At 34.2% G+C, this 24573-nt stretch overlaps 1 protein-coding gene and 1 pseudogene across 5 annotated transcripts in view; one reads left to right on the forward strand and one right to left on the reverse strand.

The window, feature by feature from the left end:
- Window positions 1–24573, reverse strand: part of DPP10 (dipeptidyl peptidase like 10) — an 830517-nt gene that overhangs the window by 320648 nt on the left and 485296 nt on the right. For all 5 annotated transcript variants that reach the window (XM_087435067.1, XM_087435066.1, XM_087435064.1 and 2 more), the window contains one exon: window positions 9687–9781. In XM_087435067.1, coding sequence (XP_087291193.1) covers window positions 9687–9781 — 95 coding nt within the window. The remainder of the gene's footprint in view (window positions 1–9686; window positions 9782–24573) is intronic.
- LOC106800812 (protein FosB-like) overlaps window positions 23518–24573 on the forward strand; it is a 28717-nt pseudogene continuing 27661 nt past the window's right edge.

Raw genomic sequence — 24573 nt, forward strand, 5'->3', positions numbered from 1 at the left:
CAAATTTGGACTCCCTACCTCACATCACGCATAAAATTACCTCAAAATGAGTCACAGAACTAAATGTAAGGACAAAAACTATGATACTCTTAGATAAAAAAAACAGGAATAAATTTTCACGATCTTGGGTTAGGCAATAGTTTCTTAGATAAAAAAGTGCGTAAGAAAAAATAAAAAAATAGATAATTTGACTTCATCAAAATTAAAAAATCTTTTGTGCATCAAAGAATGCCATCCAAAAAGCGAAAGGCACCACACTTGGGAGAAAATATTTACAAATTTTATATCTGACAAGAAACTTGCATTTTGGATATATAAAGAACACTTAAAATTCAGCAATAAAAGAAAAAGAGCCCAAATAAAAAACAGGCAAAGCATTTTAACAAAAATATCTCTAAACAAGATATGCAAATGGCCAATAAGCACATGAAAAGATGCCCAACATCATTAGTAAATTAAGGAAATGCAAATCAAAGCCACAATGAGATACCACTTCACACAGACTAGGATGGCTAAAATCAAAAAGGCAGACAAAGGCAAGCATTGACAAGGATGTGAAGAAATTTGGCTCCTCTTCTACTGCTGGTAGGAAGGTAAATAGGTGCATCCACTTTTGAAAATAATTTCACAGTTCTGCAAAATGCTAAACATAAAGTTACCATATGACCCAGAACTGTCCTCAAGAGTAGAAACATGTCAAGAGGAATGAAAACATGTGCCTACAAAAAACTTGTATACAAATGTTCATAGCAGCATTATTCATAATTGCCCAAAAGTGAAACAACTCATATGTCCATTAACTAATGAATGGATAAACAAAATGTGGTATATTCATACAATGAAATATTATTTAGCAATAAAAAAGAATGAAGTATTGATACTTCCTAAAACATAGATGAACCTTGAACACATTATGCTAAGTGAAAGAAGCCAGTCATAAAAGACCACATTGTATATTTCATTTATTTGAAATATATAGAACACACAAATCCATAGAGACATAAGTAGATTAGTAGTTGCTAGGGGCTATAGAGAGAGAGATATGAATGGAGAAGGACTGCTCATACATACGGGTTTCTTTTGGGGCCAATGAAAATGTTCTAAAATTAGATTGTGATGTTGGTTGCACAACTCTGTGAATATACTAACAACCACTAAACCGTACACTTCGAATGGGTGAAAATTATGATATGAGAAATATATCTCAATAAAGCTGTTACATACGAGAGAGAGAGAGGAGAGAAAGAGAAAGAAGGAAACTGGAAAAAAATGAAAGTGAAGAATAATGTGATAAAGTCAGAAGTTAGAATGCTCTAATTTCTTTCCTAGTTGTTAAAAGTAAACTTTAATTCAGCTCTGATTTTCCCATTAACCAAAAACAAGAAAAAAATATCAATTACAGGAGTCATTTTACTTAATATATAAATGTCAATTAAGAGATGAATAGATTTTTCAGAAACTAAGGTGTAAGACCATTTCTTTCAACGTCTAGTAAGCAATGAATAAATTTGAGGATGAAATGAAGCTGCTTCTTAAATTTATATAAATTTTTAATAAACAAATTAATGATGTTTCAAAAAATAATAAAGATTTGAAGAATCAAGTAATTATTTTCTATCCTTTGATCTTTGCTGAAAATAAATATTATTCATTTCAGTAATCAGAGCATCTCTTTACTTGCTTGCAATCTGATGGGCTCACACCTTTTGTGCATGTGGAAAATAATTATTTTGGTTTATTAATTACTGTGCTTTGTAGTGATTCAAATTTTAGAAGTTAATTAAATCCCCTTTTTATCCTACATTCTTTCATGGGCTTCCCTGAATCAAATATTTACATAAATAACGCTATGTGAGAATGAAAATAAATATGATTAATTCATAAAATGAGCACTAGGTGTCTAATTTGTGCTATGCCATCATTGCTCTAGTCACTGAAGACACAAGTTGACTAAGGCTTGGTTGGCCTCTTCTATTAAGAACGTTATAAACTAGGGAGAATTTCAGTTAAAGATGTAAAAATGTATCAATAACTACTCAATCAAAATATAATCAAAAATTGTCTTTGAATAAGCTTACATATTTCTGTATTTCTAAATCAATAAGGACTTCATTAATTATGTCAACCATCTATTTGATTCTTTTAAAATTAAAGTTTTAATTTTAACATTTTAATCAAGGAACTTGTCCTAAATAATGCTTGATAGATAGCTCCACTTATTTCCTAAATATGGTTTCATAGATATTTTCATCCAACCATACCCTCCAACCTGATTTTCGCTCAAGATTCCTCATCTCAATGGTGAACTCCTCTATCCATCAAGTCACACATCCAACATTCCAGGAATTATCCTTGATACCTCCTTTGTAAACTGCCCTCCCTGTACTCATTCTGTTGCTTTCTCTTTACTTTACTTCTTACTATCATTCAAATCTTTTCACTTCTCTCAATCTCCACTGCCACTGCCTAAGTCCATCTTCTTATGATCTCAAGCGTAGGTCACCCCAGTAGTGTCTTTATTTGTACTCTCCTGACCCACACCTTTCAATTTTAATTTATTCTTCAACTTCAACAGAGGGATCTTTGTTTCAAAAAGCAAATCTGATTATCTTTAAAAGTCCATTACTATGACTGCATGATCTGGCCCCTGACTATTTTTCCAAACGCATCTGGCTTCCATTTCCTTGTGTGCTCCAGCCACACAGGCATCCTCTCAGTATTTCTAATGTTCCATGTCTCAAGCTATTCTCACTACTCCCAAGCTCTATTCTTTCCTAGTCAACTTCTCTTCATTCATCTTCATTTCATTAGGGAAGCTTCTTATGACTCCTTCAAAGTAAGACAGGTCAATATATTACTAATTCTAGCATAGATGCAATATTTTACTTTTAGTTTTTTACTCCCATGCTTCACTTTTATTCTATATCATAGATTGTAAATGCTCATATATCTAATTATTTAATTAGTGCACTCCTCGTTACTAGAACATGAGGTTGTTATGGCCAGGATCCTTCTATTTTCTCACTATCATATCTTGAGCAGCTATAACTCTAGAGACATTCAAGTTGTTTTACTTATACCACACTTTTCTTTTTTGTCTTTTCCATTCATCATCTAGTGCTTTCTTCCTAATTAGCCAGTGGTAAAATTATATATATATACATATAGAGAGAGATATATTTAAAATAATATATATATTTTATGTATATGTACATACATATAAACACACGTATATTTAATTCAAGTATCTTTTGTAAAATGTTTAAGTAAGAAATATACATGGAAACTCTTATGCATAAAATATTAAAGACTTTTAATTTATTTGATATTTTTTAAGAGAGATTTTGAATAGAATACTCATCTAGGTGTATTTGAAGCAACATTAGACCAGGAGTCAAGAAATTTGTACTCTAGTCTCAAGACTAGATGCATTAAGTCACTTTATTTCTCTAGGTCTCCATTTCTTTTTATTTAAACTAAAGCGGGAGACAGGGAGAATGCTTTCTAGCTCTATAATGTGATGTCATTATCATTTAATATTTGCTGAAAATTTAACTTCCTTGAATGTTCATATATGTTCCATAAGCAAACTAAAATACTGATTTAATATATTTCTATTGTACTATGAAAATATCTGTACTCTGTAGTGTAGATAGGTTACAAAAGTTCTGCTAATACATGGCAGTCCATCCACAAAGCTGCACTTTGGGTTAGACTAAGATCTTCTGAAACTCCAGAAGAAGGGGAAAAAAAAAAAATCAAACAGATTATATCCATGTCATCAACTTCAAAACCTTTAAATGTCTCTTGAAAATGTATTTTGTTTGCTTAAAGTCTACCATTAATTAATAGAAGAATTTGGGTATTTTATTTTTTTGAATTTCTAATTGGCTAAGACTGGGAGATAGGCAAACATAAAAATTTTGGGAAAGAAAATGAAAGGCAGAAATATTCATCAGATGCTCAAGGGCATATTGAATTCAAGACCCTTGAATTGCTCAAAATGGACTGATTGATCCTATACAATTCAGATCAATGACCTCTCAGGAAGCTAAATTCCCAAACAATTGTAGTTAATTGCAATAAATCTGGCTGCCTGTTAGCTTCCATCATCATATCTGACACACACCAAAGCAATTTACACATTCAACCCCAAGGAGACTAAATAAGAATCTTTAAAGAAGTAAATACGGGAATTGTAATAATTTTATTGTACAAATTTAAGAGGATACATCAGAGAAGATTGAAATAAGCTCTTGCTCAAATGGTTAAGTACATGACATCTAAGGAAAAAGTAATATTTATGTCAGTGTTTTATTTCTATCCAAAGGAGACCTTTCGATACATTATTTAGGTAATTTTGGTTTCTCTCAAGGATGACTTATTCAAGAATCTACATAATGATTAATATAGATGTTGATTGGTGGTTTTATTAGTAACAATCAACACTATTGAGGATAAATATGGTTATACCATCTAAGATACTTTGTCCCAATGAATAAACTTGTTAGTGGCATGTGTTTCCTAGATCATTCACAGTGGTAATCTAGAGTGAAACATAATATGGAGTGGTCTCTTTTATAGTCTTTTTCACCTCAGGGGAACTGTATGAAGAACTGTATGGAATTATAGAGTAATCATGTCACACTTGTAAACACATAGAGACAAGAATATTTCTTCCCCCACTTTAAATTAAATTTGTCCCTGAGTAGACTTCCAGGGTGAGGATCAGAACTTTTCTTTCTAATTTTCGTGTTTTGACAACCAACACTTTTAAAACTATGCTGGAATTCATTTTCAAATCCATCTAACTTACAAAAAATTTTAAATAAGCTAAATATTCATGGTAGATTCACTGTTTTCTTTCCTAAATGAATAGATATAAAAGAAATATTCCAATCTTTGCTGAAAAATGTATTACTTCATTTCTATTTCCCTGAGTTTACAGAGATGGTATGAATAAAGTTAGATACTTCTTTAATGACTAATTAAATTAGCCATTATTATCTAAATAATCTAAATAAATTATCTAAATAATCTAAATAAATATAATAATCATTTTCTAAATGAATAATATGGATGTAAAAAGTATCTAAATATTCTTAAGGTGAATAGTAAAAATGAAAGAAATATGAATGCATTACAATAATAGGGAGTGCTAATTGCTATTGGTAAGGGGAGAGATATACCCAATATAAAGACAATTAAATTCAATTATTTATAAACAAGGTGCCAATGAAAATATTTATGCTAGCTGGAGTCCCAAGGGGCCATCAGTTTTTATCCTCTACCTTAAAGAGGATCACCTGCTTCCTGGTCAAAGGAGTTGATACTAGCCAATAAGTGATATTAACTTGTCTGAACAAAAAATGTCTCAATTAGAAGTATCCTCAGAAAATTATAAGAAAATGGGGGTCATACTTTTTAGCCTGTACCTTGCACCATCCAAAGGAGAGAAGTCCAAGGCCAAATGATTCTACTCATGCATGCTGGTCTTCCTTGTCCATAAAAGGAAGAAACGTGTCTCAAGACAGTGAAGCTGGAAGCCACTACTTAAGATCCTCCCTGACAATTACCCACTGAAGAAACACTGCTTTGATCCCACCTAGAAAAAAACTACCTTCTAATCATCACATGGTTTTCCTTTTGTCTCTGACTAGAATAGGATTTCTCAAACTTGGCACCAGTAACGTTTTCCGCTGGATAATTCTTTGTTGTGAGGAACTGTCTTAAGCATTGTAGAATGTTTAGATTCTCTACTCACTAGATTCGCACGGAAAACTCCTCACCTCCAGCCATAACAATCAAGAATGTCTCTAGAGTTGCCAAATGTCTCCTGATAGCAAAAGAGTTCTACCTGAGAAACTCTAGTCTGGAGAAAGGTTATACTGTACCATCATGCACACAGCCACATGCATAAGTATACAGTTCCTGTGATTTCATGATCAATCCGCATTAGTTACAGTATCGACATCAATCACTACTGGGGTACCGACATATACTGCTAAGGACAGATTTTTAAAAAATAACAAAAATTCTCCATGATTCTAGCCAACATGTGAGGCCACTTGGTAAGTCAGAAATTTCTGATAACCTTTATTTATGTCAAATTTTAAAAGGTGATATTTTGGGAGCCTTTAACCATTCTTTACCTGTTCTAGCACATTTTTTCATAGGACACCTATTTCCTCAAACATGAATCAGAAAATAAGTTCTTTGATTTCATGGTGGTACAAAAAGTTGCATCTATCCTCCCTCCCCCACATACCCAGTGGCAGAACAAATAAAAAATAAACAAATAAAAATACTATGATGGTATGCAAACCAACTGATGCCATCTCCATGCATGATATGTCAATAAATATCCCCTGGTTCTAGTCACCTAACTATTTTGTAATGGCCTAGTAATAGACAGTTGAACCAAAAAATGTGTAGCTAACATTTCCCTTGGGATCATTCTGCAGCCATATGTGAATATCCTCCCTCTGTTTTAGGCTATTTTTATAGCATGTTTTTAAAAGCTTACCAATTTTCAGAATCAAAGAGATGTAAGATTCTTATCTATCAGTCATCTCTTTCCATATTAGTGCATGCACTCGTTTTTATAAACTTAATGTTTAAGCACATGGCTCGGACCCATGTTTCCAATTCTTTTCTAATTTCAAAAACTGATTTGATGGAACTAATTATGGCTGCTGGTATTTTCTGCCAAGACCACTGATGATATTCAATTTATTGACAGCAAAAAGAGTACAGCTAATACTTATGAAACATTTTCCTCATTATGTCATTGTGAATGAGCTTTTGTTTGAAATAGTTCTGGCTTTAAGAGATAACATTTCCAAACAGTTAGAAATGATTAAGAGCAGTTTTGGGGCTAAATCACTTCTTTCACATAACTCCTCTTCAAAAAGTTATATACCCTTTAATTTCCTCCTTCATTAGAAATCCACCTACCTTCGAACTAAAAGAATGCCTTAAGACAATTATTTTAGAAAAATGATTTGCTTTTGTTTTATTTTTGACAGCCATGCCCAATATTATTGTTGCTCATAGAGTCTGCTAACTATGATTACATAGCTAAAAGTCCCCACTGTTCATATTTAAAATGTGCTTAAGCAGGGAGATGAAAACGTAGTGTTATCTTAATTTTTAAAATGACAGTCACATTTTAGCAGACTATGTCTTACTAAATAATAGGCCATTCTGTTATTACATTTTTATCAATAATATGTTTATTTTTTCAATTGACTTGGCACACTGTATTACAAAGCTTTTTATAGTGATCTGATCCAATTAATTATGCTTGTAATTGATAATCACCCAATGAAAAAACTGCAGTATGAATAAAATTCTTATGCTTTGATAAGAATGGCCTGGGAGAGAAAGTAAATCACATCAAGTAAATCAAGACTTTAGTCTAAGATGAACTTTAAAAACACAACTGTATTTAATAATGCTATCTTGGAGTTGGGAGGCAATGATTAAGTTCTTCTAAAATCATCAGGAATCATGGTAATTTGTATTTTTGTTTGCAGTTTTGGGTTAACTGGTTGCAAATATATGCCACCCCAATCCTTTATCCACCCCACCGCTGCCCCCATTGAATTATGACACCTCTAGGAGTTATAAATTGCTTAATTATCTGTGTTGTGAGATAAATGTCTTCAGGGAGCCTGTGAATCTTAGAAGATCAGTAAATTAGAATATTTGCTAAATATGACTCTGTGGTAATTAAGAGTCATAGCCTACATAGAGGAGAGTAGAAATAGACCTCAAAAGGATTTAAAAAGATTAAGCACAAGCCCAAAGATAAAATGGTATTAATTAGCACATGGAGAAAACTATAATAAGATAAGACGGAAGCGGTGTGAAGTACCAACAAAAGAATTGGGATAATGGAATAATAACCAAACAGTTTTGCTTGTTTTTGTTTCTTTTTTTTTTCATAGAGGCTAAGAAAGCAAGGAATAAATGCTGAAAAAAATACATAATTTGCGAGCAGAGGGAAGAGCTCACGAGCCTGTGTAAGGGAATGATCAGTAAGGAACAGTCACATAACCAAATATTCCTGTATTGAGTATTTATGTCTAACTTAAATGCGTGGCCACTGGAGGCCTATGCTCCCCATCAGAAATGATACTTCATGATAAAGGAAACAAAATCAAAAATGGATTTAATTTTGTTCCCCAAACTAATTTTATCAAAAGTCAATTCACATTGACTTTAATCAGCAAACCATTAGCATGCCCACTCATCATTAACAATTCCTGTGTTCTGCCTCCTTTCCTATCTTCTATTGAAGATAGGAAGATAGGCTTCTTTTCCATTGATTTCAGCACCTCTCAATGATTCTATAGCCTCTTTTCTACTATCTCTGAGGACCATCCAATCAAGAAATAACGGATAGTGCTCTATACTGTTTATTGAACTTTTCAGGAGGGTTAATATTGTCTCTTCCAAAGAAATCCATTATTCTTAGAAAGTGAGCAATATGCCTTATACAACCTTGGCATTCCACAAGTGCTATAAAGAGCTGCATTCAGAGTAGCTGTTCCTCTAATACCTGTGAATTAACCGATTAGTTTAAAAACAAAAATGCCATTATTCTCTGTTACTTAATGACCTAATTGCTAAAGTACATCAGCTGGTCAGTTTATTTTAGCTTAATAGATACATACCTAAATAATTGCTTCATGATTTCAATGACCATTTTTTCTTAATATATAAAAATACTAAACAACAGAAGGTTCCAGTCCACGTCTTCTACCTGGCCATCCCACAACCAACACAAGGACTAAATGTCTATTCCAAATGTACAAGTGGGAATAAGTAAAAAAAGTAGCTGATGATTTGCTCATTGATTTAATTTGTGTAGAAGGTCTTCTGAGGCCTTGTACTGTGTTTTTGTCCGTATCATATGAACTCATCTAATAGGCAATATACTAAACCTTTGATTATATAAAACTGAGCAAATATTTGTGCACTCTTTTTCAGTGGTGTTTGATAGCTAGAATTTGAACATTTGCAACAGTTAATTCATTATCACTTACTCAATACATAATCATAGCTAACTCTAACCTTAAGGGGACTGAATTTACCAGCAAGTGTTCATTTTTTTTATAAGAGCAAAATAAATACTTTCAATTATGTGAACATTGTTAGGCTAAACAATGATTCTGGAGTAGGAAAATGGTACTGATAGAATCCTAAATTATTAAAGTAAAACACAACTACCTCCGCAAAAGACCAGTTTTAGAAAGCCTGCTTTCTGCTTGATCCGGAAAACCATAGCAGAATTAGAAAGAAGTTGGGAACAATGAAAAGTAAAGGGAAGAAAATGTTAATGATAACTTGTGTTAGACTAACTATTTTTTTTTTAAATCTTGGCATTTGTATGACTAATCTTACACAGAAAATATTGGAAGAAATATTCATTCTAAAGAATTATTATTTTTGGAAACGTGTTCATTTACTAAAACGGATAAATGGGAAGAAAATGAAGCAGATGGTCACACAGATATTTTCTATCAATAGATCTACTGATTCTAACGATACTCCAGACTTAACTTTTCACCTGAAATGCTTTGCAAGCGCTGGAGCTGAAGAAAAGAAAGTTATGTACACCTAGAGAGCATTCTAAACAATACCGAAATGCATAAAGTAATTAATTATTCATTACTTACAAAAGTTGTGTTTTCCAATAATAATGTGGTAGCATTTGTTTCTATATTCAGTTTAATGACATGTCCATTCTCGCTTTTATACACCACATCTGTATCTGTAACAACAAAGATATTAACAATAGACAAACACATTGACTAGGTAATATAATAATTGTAGAGGAGAAAATGTGTGTAATAAACAGACACATTAAAACAATCTTTGTTAGCTTTTAATAACCTTTGCAGATTTCTGTACTTGGCTCACATTAATCCTCTTCAGTGATCAGGAAGCCCATCTAGCACATAGTCTATTGTGCAATGAAAACAGGGTTAGTGAAAGGACCACCAGATTCCTGGTTTATTAAATTGAAATTAATTAAACTATAGGCAATCTGCTGCCTATTCTGAGATGAAAAAGAAGGGACAAAGAGAAGTGCCTCTAGTTTCCAAAGTAAGCTGTTATTGATTAGTGATCTAGTTAAACTTACAATAACGTCTGCTAGTTAACCATAACTCCACACAATTCTAAGGGTAATCATATTGATCCACCCTCGGGAAGACTTTTTCATGTATCCAGTCCTACCACCACTCAATTCCTACTCAACCTCTCCCTCCTTTGGGCTGAGAATTTTGTCTCTGGTATTTTATTTAGCTTGTGTGGTCACAGATCAAAATCTCTGAACTGTTAGTATACTGTTGTGCCTACGTTGTTAACTTTAAGAGAATTATGTCTTCATTTTAAATAATTGCATTGCATCTGGCCAGCTGTAGATTGTATATACTTTAAAGTTAAATTCAGCTATATTCATCAGGAAATTAAATCATCTTAAGAATACCTCAGACTGCAAATATCAACCTGAGGGAAAAGTGCCACAGAGGATACTCACGAGTTAAATATACATATATATATATATATATAAAAGGGAAGATACCCAAAGAAAATCAGTTGTAAGTGTTTTCCTTTTTTTTTTACTGAGGAAGATTTGCCCTGAGCTAACATCTGTTGCCAATCTTCCTCTCTTTTTGCTTGAGGAAGATTAGCCCTGAGCTAACAGCTTTGCCAAATCTTCTTCTACTTTGTATGTAGGTCACTGCCACAGCATGGCCAATGAGTGGGGTATGTCCGCGCCCGGGATCTGAACCTCTGAACCTGGGCTGCAGAAGCGGAGCATGCTGAACTCAACCACTAGGACGTAGGGCCAGCCCCTTCCTTTTTTTTTTAAGTGATAATCTCCTTTCTAGTTTTACTCAATTTTAACCTTTTCTGTGATACTGCACCTCCCTAACCCCCTGCCCATCCTTGGAAGAAAGGCAAAAGGGGATTGGGTCCACTATTTATAGTGAATGAAATTATATAAGGTACAGTCTCTCAGAACCTGAATGTCTTCATCTGTGTAATGGTAAACAAGTACTGCATGGTGGGTTATGAGGATTCTTGGAAATGTCTGACATTTTTGGCAAAGCAAGATTTTCTGGTCTGTTCTCTAGTTATTTCAATATTATAAATAGTAACACCTAGAAGTTATATGATGATAAGCAATCAATACCAGAAAAAGTGAAGTTTGTTTTTCTTTAGTGTCTCATTCAGAAGACTGGAGTCCAATGTGACTCTCCTCTTAGTCAAAAATGGCACAAAAGGCCAATAGTGCTTCTTGATCTTAATCACATGGGGACAGTAACATGTTTGGACTGTGGCCTGGAGGATAGGGAAACACAAATGGTGTTTTATGAAAGAAGAAAAAGAGACAGAAAGATTTCCAAGTTACTATCTGAAGTGGACTGTATGGATTGAAAGATAGTTAGATGATTTTTAAAATTAGGCCTTGTATTACCTTCTGAACCTGTGTTAGTCATTTGGCCTTGCCAGTTGATTCTGGTCTCCTGCCTTTCTGCTCTCAATTAATGCTTGCTCGAATTAATATCCCAACCCCAACCAATCCCTTCCGTTATTTTCCTTGATATTTTCAATTCTGGACCACTTCTTGATATTGACGAACATTACCATCATAGATTAGCAAGAAAAGCCAAATAGCACGCCTCAACAAGTCATCCTTATAATATTTTCCCAATAAATTAAGTGAACAAGAATTTTCCCCCTTCTACTGCAGCAAGGAGATAAATATAGCAAGAAGCCAGTCAATGGGTCGTTCTCCCAGAGGGCAAGCACACTACAGAATTCTAAATAGGGATGAAGCCTGTGGGCTTAGGGAGAAAGAAGAGTTTAGAGAGCAAGGTTTTATTATAAATAGTGGTTCCTCTTCATTGGAAGAGATTGAGTAACATATAGCCCCTTAATCTCTTCTAGTAAGAGGAAACCCCAAGCAGGTGATGGGTTGTCTTAGGGGTGGAATAAGGGAAATTAGTTTTTATTTCCTTTAGAACCAAAGTAGAAGAAAGTGAAGATTGTTTGAGAAGATCAAGATTACATTTAATATTTTTTAAAGTAAATTTTGTTGGATAATTATTTAGACTTGAAAAACATCTACAGAGATTTGAGATTTATAAACACTCTTAGATCTACACTCCTGCAAATTTTACCATTAGACTCTCAATGTTGAGTTAGCAGGAGAAATTTTTTTTTAATTCAAGTGTAACTCTCTAGCTTAATATTTAATACAGATTTCTGCATGAATTATTTTAAAAGCATCTAATATCTGCCTTTATTAATTCTCTTTCATTTTTTTCTGGTCTTAAAAATCTGGTCTTCTGGGTCTCATATTTATCATACTTTACTGTTTGATTTATAATCACTGCTGGAATCTCCCAGTTTTGAAACTCCTATTATTGCATTAATAAATGACTCTCTGGAACTATACTTCAAAACTGTCACCTCGTATTTTGTTTAATATTAGGTAATGAAATATGAGTGAATTAGATCAATGAGTAAAGTGCATTAACACAGGAAGATTAAGGTAGAATCATTCTTAAAACACAGTATTATGTGTGTCTATACAGTACTTTGATTAAATAATCTTTCTTCCTTTTCAGCTCATTGAAAGTTAAGAGCCAATTATCCTAAACACATATTCAATTTAGTCAGTTTTTCAGAAGAAAAGGCGTGACAAGATAGAATCACTGTCTAGCCTCTGCATCCTGAGCTTCAGAAATGTATTTTTAGTGTCTGTCCTCCTAAATGATTATCCCTGTCATTTCTGTCCAATCCCTTTCTCCATAATGTGTCTAACAAAAGGGAAAATATCCTAGTTTAAGATCTTTCAGGTAAATGCAACCTTTTATTCCACACCCCTTCCACACAAAGCAGCTAGCAGAGCACTTCACATTACAGTTCAGTTCCCAATTTGCTATTGAAATTGAGAACTGAGGCCTCTGCATCCACCTCAACCATCAGGACCAAGAACCAAAGCAGCCTACATCCGTAAGATTTTACGTTTAGTTCTTGCCCATAAAGATAAGGCTGTAAATCAGTATAAAAACTTAATCTTTTTTTCAGGAACTTTCTGAAAATTAATTTAACTGAACCATAAGCTCCTACAACTGGGCAAATTTCTTAATCATAAAACAGCTGTTTACTTAAGACACTTCAAGATGCTTGCCTCTCTGTGTCCACCAATCCTGAACAATCTAAACGATCTAAACAATACCTGTCTAAGCAAAGACATCCTTCAAAGCTCAGCTCTGAGCTTTAATTTTTTTTTCCAGCTGCTATTCTATGAGTGATCCTTTCCACTCATACCTTCCTATATTGATTCTTAAACTTTCAAACTCAAGTCCTGACCTCTCCATATGCCAATTTTATATTTACATTTCTATGCTAGATCACATAAATGTCTTACAGATACATAAAACTCAGTAGATTAAAATTAAACTCCTTATACTTTTGACTACACCTTCCCTCAAAGTTCCATATATATACACACACACACATACTTACGTTCATTATATCTCCTCTATCTCTTCATCTCCTATATTAATATTGTTTTTTATAACCTCTCACTTGGAAGACTGTTTTAGTTTTTTAAGCGTTCTCTATGCCTCTAGTTTATTCTCATCACACAGCATAACATATTCCACACAACACTTCGTATTCTCTCACATGCTCCAAAAAGACTCATGGCTTCCTAATAATAAAGTATAAAATCAAAGTCTGGCATTTAGGTTTCTCACTGTGTGGCTTCAACGTATATTTCCATAGTTATTATCTCCTGATACTCTATAAAATAGCCCAGGGCACCTGTTGTTCACAGTTGTCTGCATATCTCATACTTCACTTCCACTCAATTTTGCTTATGATACCCACTAACAAATGGCCAGGTACTGTTCAGATTTTTCATCTTTTTCAAAGCATTATTAAATTCCCAAGACTTCTAAAGTCCTCACTCAATCTCTCTCTTTTCTGAACTCCTATACCAGTCATTTAATATTTAATCATACAATTTCTTTCAAAAATTTTACTGTCTATTTTTATTTAGTTTTGATGTGTTTGTTTTGGGTTTTCATTTACTTTATAAACTCAAGAAAGGGCTTACTTCTTGTTCCTTTCAGAATTGAAACTATCCACACCCACACGTCTTACTGTCTACATTAACATGAGTTTACTATTTAACTGTCTGCATTAATATGACTTTAATATTTCAGGAAATTCTTGCTAGTTAGATGAGGTTGCAAATAACTTCATTTTTCTCAGGAACTTTCTGAAAACCCATTTACTTGAAAAATAGACTACTCAACTAATGCTCACTAAAGTAAATATCGCTTTTTCAGAACGATACATAGCTCAGCCAAATGACTGTGTACTATTCAAGAGCCTCTTGCAAACCCCCACCTCCCAAAATTCACCAATCCTAAACTCTTACAACACAAACTTCACGCAATCCTAATCAACACTGCTTATTGAGAGACCTGTCAAACTAGATCCCAAAAACCTCATAAACATCTCTCCTTGCCCTTCCTTTCCCATGCAGTGCTCACTCTTGGTCAAGACAGTGACCTTCTTTACCAAAGTGAGCAATGAACTCAGCTGTGCTTTATGATGTTTAGCAGGTTATTTGATGGTATTTTGGGGGGTACCAGCCTTCAGCTGTTCGTAACTTCTATAGTATATAATAGGACACCTATCCCATCAAAGGAGCTCAACAAATATTTTTCTCTGCTACAAGATTAAGTCTTTTCACCACATTTATCATTCATATTTCATTTTTTTACTGTTATAATTTTATTTAGAAATACATTTAGCACTATTGACAAAGACTCCCTCCTTGACCAAAATTGAATCAGGCTCTTCTGATCCCTCTTCTTGACTAGGCCTCCACTCTGGCCCACCTTTAGCAAGAATTCTGCTACGTCAATTTAGTGAGAATCCCCCTACCCTTGATATGTCCTCTTAGTGATTTTCCATCCACTGTTCCCCTCACTCTGCTCCTTGGCTACGAATCCCCAGGTATCTGTGCTGTATTCAGAGCTGAGTTCAGTCTCTCTCCCCCTATTGCAATAGTCACCTCTACTATAACAGTCTTGAATGAAATCTTCCGTACTATTTTAACAATGTCAGAATAGCTTTTCTTTAACACAAGCTTGCAAATCTAAACCTAGATAATCTACTTTCATAATATTCTGGTGGTAAAATATAAATTATATTACAAACCAGCATGAATTAACCAATGCTGACTAAATTAATATAAATTATGAGTGATCAATTTTAATAATTTAATTAAAATATAAAATAGTTAATATAATTTTAATAATTTAATATAATGAGTTATGTTAAATTATATATATATATAAACTATATAGAGAGATATAGGTAGAGATAAAGAGAGAGACAGAGTTAATTTAGTTTGCTAGACCAGAGATTGGCAAACTCTGGCTATGGCTGTGGGCCGAATTTGGGCCACAGCCATGTTTATTTATTTATTCATTTACATATTGTCTGTGGCTGCTTGTGCACTACAATGGCAGATTTCAGTAGCTGCACCAGAGACCACATGGCTCACAAAGCCTAAAATATTTACTCTCTTGTCCTTTAAAAAAAAAGTTTACTGACATCTCTGTTAGACTATTAATTGTTTGCTTCATTCAAAGAACATATTTTTTACTTACTATACTTATAAATGTTAGTTTAGTCAGTGATCACTGCTATGTCACTAGAAAAATGTTCTTTTGGATCTCCAAAATATTTATATACTCAAAAGAGTTTTTATTTTCCAACCTGGCAGGAGAAATATATTTGCCTTACAATGATTTGAATTCCTGGTAAATAGGATAAAGTTAGATTTACAAAATAAATGAATTTTCCTAAAAAAGTAACCAGAATAGGGCCGGCCCCGTGGCTTGGCGGTTAGGTGCGCGCGCTCTGATGCTGGCGGCCCGGGTTCGGATCCCGGGAGCGCCCCGAGGCGCCGCTTCTCCGTCCAACGCGAGGCCGAGTCCCACGTACAGCAACTGGAAGGATGTGAACCTATGACGTACAACTATCTACTGGGGCTTTGGGGGGAAAAACTGAATAAATAAAATCTTTAAAAAAAAAAAAAAAAAAAAAAAGTAACCAGAATAAAGGCCATCTTCATTTAAAAGTCATTATCATCGTACGTAATCATCATTAATTCATATGTAAGTGTCAATCCTATGAATGCCGCTTCCTGCGATGAAGAGCCCTTTCCAGGCTTGATAATGGAGCCGTTGATGGCCACTCAACTAAATTATGCTTTTGTGATTTGTAGCTAAAATGTGAATAGCATCAATTTTTGCATGATCATTTCATTCTTTAGATTATTCACGAAAAAATTCACATAGGAGGAAAATAAAACACTACTCTTGAATTTCAAATGTCTTTTCGCACCAGAATGTTTGTTTGCACAGCAGTAGCATAAGTAGCATAAGTACCACTTGTAACTAGTTCTTAACTTTCTTCACTTAAAAGCTTCATAAGTCACTAGGGCTTTACCAAAAGCTTTCTTAACTTCAGACTCATATACTCAACTATCTCTGCTAGAGTGGTCCAGTCTACTGAAGTCAGCAGGCAAAGAGAAGATATAAACAGATTCATGCCTTTGTTTCACTGAGCATCTCATGTAAAATGAGCATAAATGTTAGTTGTGTTTCCATGATCTTAAAAGTCTAGAAGTCTACACTGCAGTGACACATGCAGAGAATAGAGCTTATTTCAAAGTAGCATGTAAACTGCAAAATATAGAGAAAAAAATATGTGGCTAGGCAAATATCTAAATGACTCCTCTCTCCTCTAATTTTGTTTTTCTTTTAGTCAGCCACTAACTTGTTGCCACTCTTTCTCATTCTGAAAAGATTAAACTGGGCTGATCTCAGCCTCCAAATGTACTTTTGGAGAATGGGCAGGTCAGCAGCAATCTTATACAAGATGAGAGTTTTCTTATTTTGGACTTTCACTTCTGTAAGTCACCTCACTGTATGTGAAGGTAGCATCAGGACCTCACCACATTGTCCTGTGGTGATTTGTCTGTTGCTGTGAGTAATAAACTCTCTTTGCCTCTGATCCAAAGGCCTCATGTTTCTATATACGTTAGTTTGCAAGTAGAGTGAAATCTCAGATCCTTCACAGTTACTCACTCAAAAGCTATCCTTCTTTGATTCTAAACATCTCCTCCTTTGCTTGAAGGTTTTAATTTTAATATTAATTTCTACATTACTAATAAAATGGCTTCAAATTTCATAGAGACATTTAATTAACTTAATCATAAATCAAATAAGCTTTCATTAAACTTGTAAATTAGAAATTGAAAACGAAGTTAACCCTACACATCCAATTTGTGCTTTGATCCTGCATCACTGACTGTCTGTTAAATCTCTGAAATCCACTATTTAAATATCAATCTATGCGGACTTAACCATCCATCACTTAGCCATTTTGTTATCCTCCTTGCATCCTTCCTGGCCAATCTATGCACTTTAGTCAATTTCCATTAACTATTGACATTTTCCTATTGACAAACATGTTTACTCTCCAACATCTTTGATAAGGCTATGTCCTCATCAAGATGCAATGTCTTGCCATTGGTCTTTCAGTTGAATAGACACATGAATCCATTACCTTTGCCTAACCAGTGACAGCTCATCTTAGGTAGATTTTCCTATCCTATGGAAATGATTTCTAGTCATGCTTAATATCAACACACTCAAGATGACAAAACAAAAAGACATATGGGATCAAAGACAGTAACTTTCTGTTTTTTTTCTTATTATAAAGTAATACATATATATCATAGAAAATTCGTATAATGTGAACATATCAAGGAGAAATAACTGAAAATTTTAAAGTTTCCTTATAAAACACACAGTTGAGATCTCAATGTATATCATGATTTATATCCTTTTATCTTCTTTTAGAATCATAGATTAGGCATTTTACCCCGTCATTAAAAATTCTCCATTGGTTATTTCAAATGCCTAATACTTTTAGCCCAATTCACATTATAGAAAGAAAAATAAATTGAAACATGATAATTGGACATACAGAAGAGAAAATGTGGCAATATTTAAAATGCAGAAAAAATGAAATGTAGATGTTATAGCCCTGAACGTAGTTTCACAGAGTAGCACTGAGAAATTTTGTTATCTGACAAACTAATTTATACATTTAAACAACAGGTGCTGTGACTCTTCCAAAGCATAATGGCAAACCTTTATCAATTTCTGCAGTTTTTAATTAAATCTCTAGAGAATAAAATTGATCACTGTACTCCAATAAGTATATAATTGAACCATAAGATAAGAATTGAATAGAAAATTGATTTAGTTGAATAAAATGTAAGTATTGCATTGATTTAAACAGAAACAACAATGAAATAAGTGACAAAAGGAATGTTTAAAAATTCATGTACTCCAAGACAATCAGATCCTGGGATGAATAAGGGAAATATAAAATACATTAAAATACTTATAGAATCAGAAAACTGTAGTTAGTTCTATGGCTAAATTTCAGTGGAAATAAAGCAATAACTTTGGGCAATAGGTTATTGTTTTTGAGTTTGGATGAAATCTCTTCTTAAGCATATTTGGGCTTTTTTTTAAAACAGTGTTAAAAGTCATAAGAAAAACTCAGTTGATTAAAGAAAAATGCTGATAAGTCCAAGTTGTATAACGGGTTTAATCATATTTTGTCATATGCCTAGGCTATAATTTATCTAACTATAAACAGCTATTATACAAATTTATGTTCTTAGAAGAAGATCGATCAGATAAGAATACATGGATAAGTCATTGTTACCATTTTCTATTTCAGGGGAGGATGTGGGAGAAAAGTAAAAGACTATGTCCATTTCAAGTATTGGAAGCCTCCACCCAAATGAACTTAACCCAAAAAAGGATTGTATTGTATGTTTGGCTTTAGGTACAACTTGATACAAGGGCTCAAGTGATGTTATCAGGGGCATAAGTGCTATTTTATAGTTTTCTTTTAGATTGCTCCATTCAGACAAGCTTTCCCTTCACAATCAAAAGATAACTATAGTACCTAGAAACCTTACAGCCTCTCACTTTCAAGCCCAATAGGAAAAAATTAAGATTCTTTTTCCAGGATTCCTAATCAGAGATTCGTTGCTCTCATTGGTCCTGATTGGGCCAGGTAACCATTTTTGCCCTGGGTTGGGTATATGCAATGTATTAACAGGCACGGGACTAAATCTCATGCCCAGTCTGGCTGAGGGTTGGGTATGTGTTGATTTTTAAGAAAGAAATTATTTAATAGATGCCAGAAAAGGGTCAAGGTTGGCTAAGTGAAATAGACTATAGATCTATTACACAGTGTATGTGCATTTATTATGATTGATTTTACTTATGAAGGGTGTTATTTACAACAAAAACAATTTATTTACCATAAATTGGCATTTCATCACGCAGGAAAGTGCAGTATAATTGATTATATCTGTGTGTGTGTTTGTGTGCACATGTATGTGTATATGTGTGTGTAATTGGTACTTGGTGGCAGAAGAATGGGTTCATAAAAGGAAATATATTTTAGTAATTGTTAAAATTCTGAGAAAATTTTCCAGTTTGTTTGGAGTGCTGCCATATTCCCAAGTCATGCTTTCCCCAGACAAAAATGACTTTGCCTGAAATCATAAGACTTTTGTGGCCCATTGGGGAAGTCTGCCAGGAGGAATATGTGCTCCTGCCAGGATGTGTAGTCAGAGATTCATTCTACTGAGAGGGGAAAAACATGTTGGCAGGAGATCAGTCTGAGACTGCTGAGGAGATGTAGACGTACGCCCTGGAAGAATCACAAATCTCCATCAAAGTTTCAAGTCTCCTGTTGAGTTGTTAAGAGTTACCATATTTGCCAAGGAACAGACTGAATTTATAAATAGTCTTGCCAATAAGGATAAACTCTAAACACACTATTTGAAATCAATCACTTAGTGTTACAACATCATTGCGGTAAGTATGTTTTTATTACTGTGGTTATTTTCCTCAAACTACTGACTCCAACCCCACCTCTGATCATGATTAACCAAATCTTGAATACTAAACATCATGGGTAAGTTCAAGGTCCACCTCTCCACAGTGAATCCTTTCCAAACAATAATACATATATTATATACATATATAATATATAGTGTATATATGTATATATAAGCATCTATAGTGTAATATATATACAAATGAAAGAAAGAGTATGTTATAGAGATTTGAAATGAAATCTGACTCTTCTACTTCCTAAGCATTTAATTTTTGGACTGGTTACATTAGCTATCTGTAATTTACTTTTGTCATCTGAAATATGAAAAAAAAATGCCCCAAATAAGTTGTTTGAATATAAAATGCTCTAATGCATGTAAAAAATGCAATATCTTGTACAGAGTATGGGCTCAAAAAGTGATCCTGGATTTGTTGATGATGGAGGCAGCAATGTCGATTATGATGATTTAGGTAGCATTGTTTTAAATTCTCCATTTGACCTATATTCCATCCTTACTGCTATCAGATATTGTCACTAACCATTAAAAAGTGCATGTACTCTCTTGAGAAGGAAATATTCAAATTTCTTTATTTACTACATTATGTAGAATAGAACTATGTATATAGTTTGTATTTATGTGTCTCATTGAATTAATGTCTAAATCCCCCCATTTTGAGCATTGTGTAATCATATATACTTGATGACAACTAGGCAAGAAGAATAGAGTGAAGTCACAAGGGTTAATTACTCACTCAATAATGATAAGAAAAAAAATTAGAAGAGATTAATGTTCGAAGCCAATGATGAACGGAAACTAACTCAATGTCATGAACTGATAAACAGATTAACAAAGGTAGTAAATCTATACAACGGAATATTATTTGTCAATGAAAAGGAATGAAGTAATGATACATGCTACAAGAGGGATGAGCCTTGAAAACAATATAACTGAAAGAAACTAGTCAAAAGAGCCGTATATTGTATAATTCAATGTATAGGAAATGTCCAAATAGGAAAATCCATAGAAACAGAAAGTAGATTAGTGGTTGCCAGGGGCTTGGAGGAGAGGGGAATGAGAAGTGTCTGCTGATGAGTATTGGGTTCCTTTTTGAGGGCAATGGAAACATTTTGGAAATGGATAGTGGTGATGATTGGACAACTCTGTGAATATACTAAAAACCAATAAATTATACACTCGAAAAGGGTGAATTTTATGGTATGTGATTTTTATCTCAATAAAGTTGTTATTAAAAATAAATAAATCAGAAATAAAGACAAAGTTGTCCAAGGAGGAGAAGAAAGCTGAAATGACAAAAGTTTAAAATACAAATTTTTTTATTTCTTTTGGTTATAAAACCAAAACTTTTGGTGGAATAGATAAAGAAATATATGTGCTATTTACACTGATATTTATTCCAACTACTCAAAGTAAAGCTAAACTCTTCACCATCTTTGAAATAAAAATGGTTTGTTTTTGTGTTATGGTTGCTATCTGCAATTCTTCTTCTCCTGTACTTTCCACTTCTCCATCCTTACTTCTATTAATGCAGGGCTCTACACATAGTAGATCGTGAATAAACCACGAATATTTAAGGCATTAGTCATAAAGATACTATACTAGCTTATTAATTGCTTTATCAGTAATTTTTATGCATTGTTTCTATAAACGAGTCCTTAGTATGAAGTTGACAACACAATTGGCTTCAAAATTGAAAAGCTGAGAGGAACCAAGGAAATCATTTTGTCCAATCCCTTCATTTTATCAATAAAAAAATAAGGCCACAGAAAGGTGAACACAGTGAGGAATCAGTAACTGAAACTCCTGGATTAGGATTCCTAAATCCAGTCCAATTTCTGCAGCACAGGCTATCTTTTAAACTAATGAATGAAGCTTATACTGCTTCCTTAAGCTGGCCCTCCAATCTGTGTCTTCTTTTCCCTTTCCACTCAGCTTCAAGGTTTCAAGAACCTCTTCTATGAAGCTAAAAGAGTCACCACTAAGTCATAATTAAGAATTAAGTCACGGGTGAGCAATACCTTAGGTATGTTATGACATAAGGTGTCTTCTCTGCTCATGTTTCCAAGATGGCCTCAGTGGACCCACAGTAGTCTGTTGAGGGAGGCACAAATGTAATAGTGCCCCATCTGCTCCTTGGGATGAGCACACTGATGATAGAATTACTACGGGAAAATATGAAGCTTGCAGGTGCTTAGAGCTTTTTTGGACAAATATTTCCACGCTTTATTTTCTACCTTAGACATAGTTGATGGTTCACATTTCTCATCTTACTGAAGGTACTCTGGTTTTTCTTAAATTCTCCATTCCTTGCCATCCCTCCAAATATGATTTCTAATACTCAACATCTTTTTTAATTCAAGCCACCTGTTTGCACAGATGGCAGCTTGCTCACTTTTACGCAAGAGCTAAAGACGTAGGCCTGACAAAACACAAGAGTTAAACTGTCACTTTGCTTTGCTTCTCCAAGTTGAAAGTGAGTTAAAGAATCAGAGAGAACAGATGTCTCTCCGTAAGCAGTGTATTTCACCTTTTTTTGTCTCCCACGATCTTTTAGAAAACATGATATGAGATTCTTTGCACTGAACATTATGTTTCTGCTTCAAAAAGATGAATCTTCCTGTCCCCCTTCCTAATATGACACTTACTGTACACATCATTAAGCAAATAAGATCCACACTCTGCAGATCTTGCCTCACTTCACCTATGTTTTACTGTCATAAGTTTTGCTCTGGGGCACAGCTGGAAGCACAAATACAATAAACCAGTAGATAACTGTGTTCACAGTACAGATATGATAAAGAAAATAAGCACTATTATTTTTGTCCTTATCAAAGTGTTCTGATAAAACAAGTAACAAGATAATATGCACAATTTTTCAATCTATGATTAGAATAGTCAATCGACTATTTGTTAAGTGTTTACCACGTTCCTAGGAAATATGAAGAGGGATAAAAAGGAACCTAAAGTCTACTCAGTAAAATAAAATAAAGTTGTTATGTGGTACATTAAAAAAAAACCAACCATTTATTAACATCTACAATAGGAAAGGTATTTTGTTAGGCATTTATACTTATTTAATTTTCACAATAATGACCCTTTCTACATAAGAGAAAATTGAGCCTCAGGGAACTTAATTAACTGGACTAACATTACACAATGAAGAGAATGGTGGAGCCAGAGTTCTAGTGGGAGACAGACTTGACATACAATTTGGCAATGAGAGTTGAAATAGCTGCTTCAGGGGATGCTGCTACCTGGTCTATAGCTCCTTCCAGCACACATCCTGCCCAGTGCAGGCTGGTGTCCTGACCTGTGGCACACAGGAGGCAGTGGTGAAGGGGCAGCTCCTGAAAGTCCTTGTAATGTTCCATTATGGGAAATAACTGAGGTCTGAACATGGCAAATCCAGGAGCATATGCCTCCATGTCTATTCTGCAGGGTGCATGCTGCTGCTTCTTTCAGGCTTGTCAGTGTCAGCTACCAGAATATTGTCAGAAACCAAGATAGCAGCACAACAGCATCTGGCTAACAGTACAGCTAGTCCCTGCTTGACGGGTGCAGACAGACCCCCCTCTGAAGCTCAGCAAGGATGGGGTGATGACCTCCAAAGGGTGAAGGGAGACCATGAGGCTGAAGAAAGCTTGACTGAGTCCTCCGGCTCTTACACTAGACCCCAAGTCATCATATGGGGTAATTATGTGTTTTTTTCCTCAATTTTTTTATTATGGTGAAATATTCATAAAATTTACCATCTGAACAATTTTTAAATGTACAGTTTACTGGTATTAACGACACTCATATTGTTGTGCAACCATTACCACCATCAATCTCCAGAACTCTTTTCATCTTGCAAAACTGAAATTCTATATTCATTAAGCAACGACTCTCCAATCCCCTCGTCCCCCCGTCCCTGGCAATCACCATTCTACTTTCTGTTTCTATGATTTCCACTATTCTAAGTACCTCATGTAAGTGGGATACAGTATTTGTCTTTTTGTGACTGGTTTATTTTACTCAGCATAATGTCTTTAAGATTCATTCAAGTTGCAGCATATGTCAGAATTCTCTTCCTTTTTAAGACGAATGATATTCCATTGTATTTATATACCCATGTTTTCCTATCTATTCATCCATCCATGGAAACTCAAGTTGTTTTCACGTTTTAGCTGTTGTGAATAATGCTGCTATGAACATGGGTGTACACATATCTTTTCAAGACCCTGCTTGCAATTCTTTTGGGGATATACCCAGAAGTGGAATTTCTGGGTCATATGGTAATTGTATGTTTAATTTTTTGAGCAACCTCCATACTGTTTTCCACAGGGGCTGTACCATTTCACATTCCCACCAATAGTGCACAAGAGTTCCAATTTCTCCACATCCTTGCCAACACTTGTTATTTAGTACTTTTTTTTTTTTTTTGATAGTAATCATCCTAATAGGTGTAAGGCGATATCTCATTGTGGTTTTCATTTGCATGTCCCTAACATTTAGTGGTG

Source organism: Ceratotherium simum, chromosome 9 (assembly GCF_057802395.1).
Source record: "Ceratotherium simum simum isolate JZ-2026a chromosome 9, ASM5780239v1, whole genome shotgun sequence".
Taxonomy (NCBI): domain Eukaryota; kingdom Metazoa; phylum Chordata; class Mammalia; order Perissodactyla; family Rhinocerotidae; genus Ceratotherium; species Ceratotherium simum.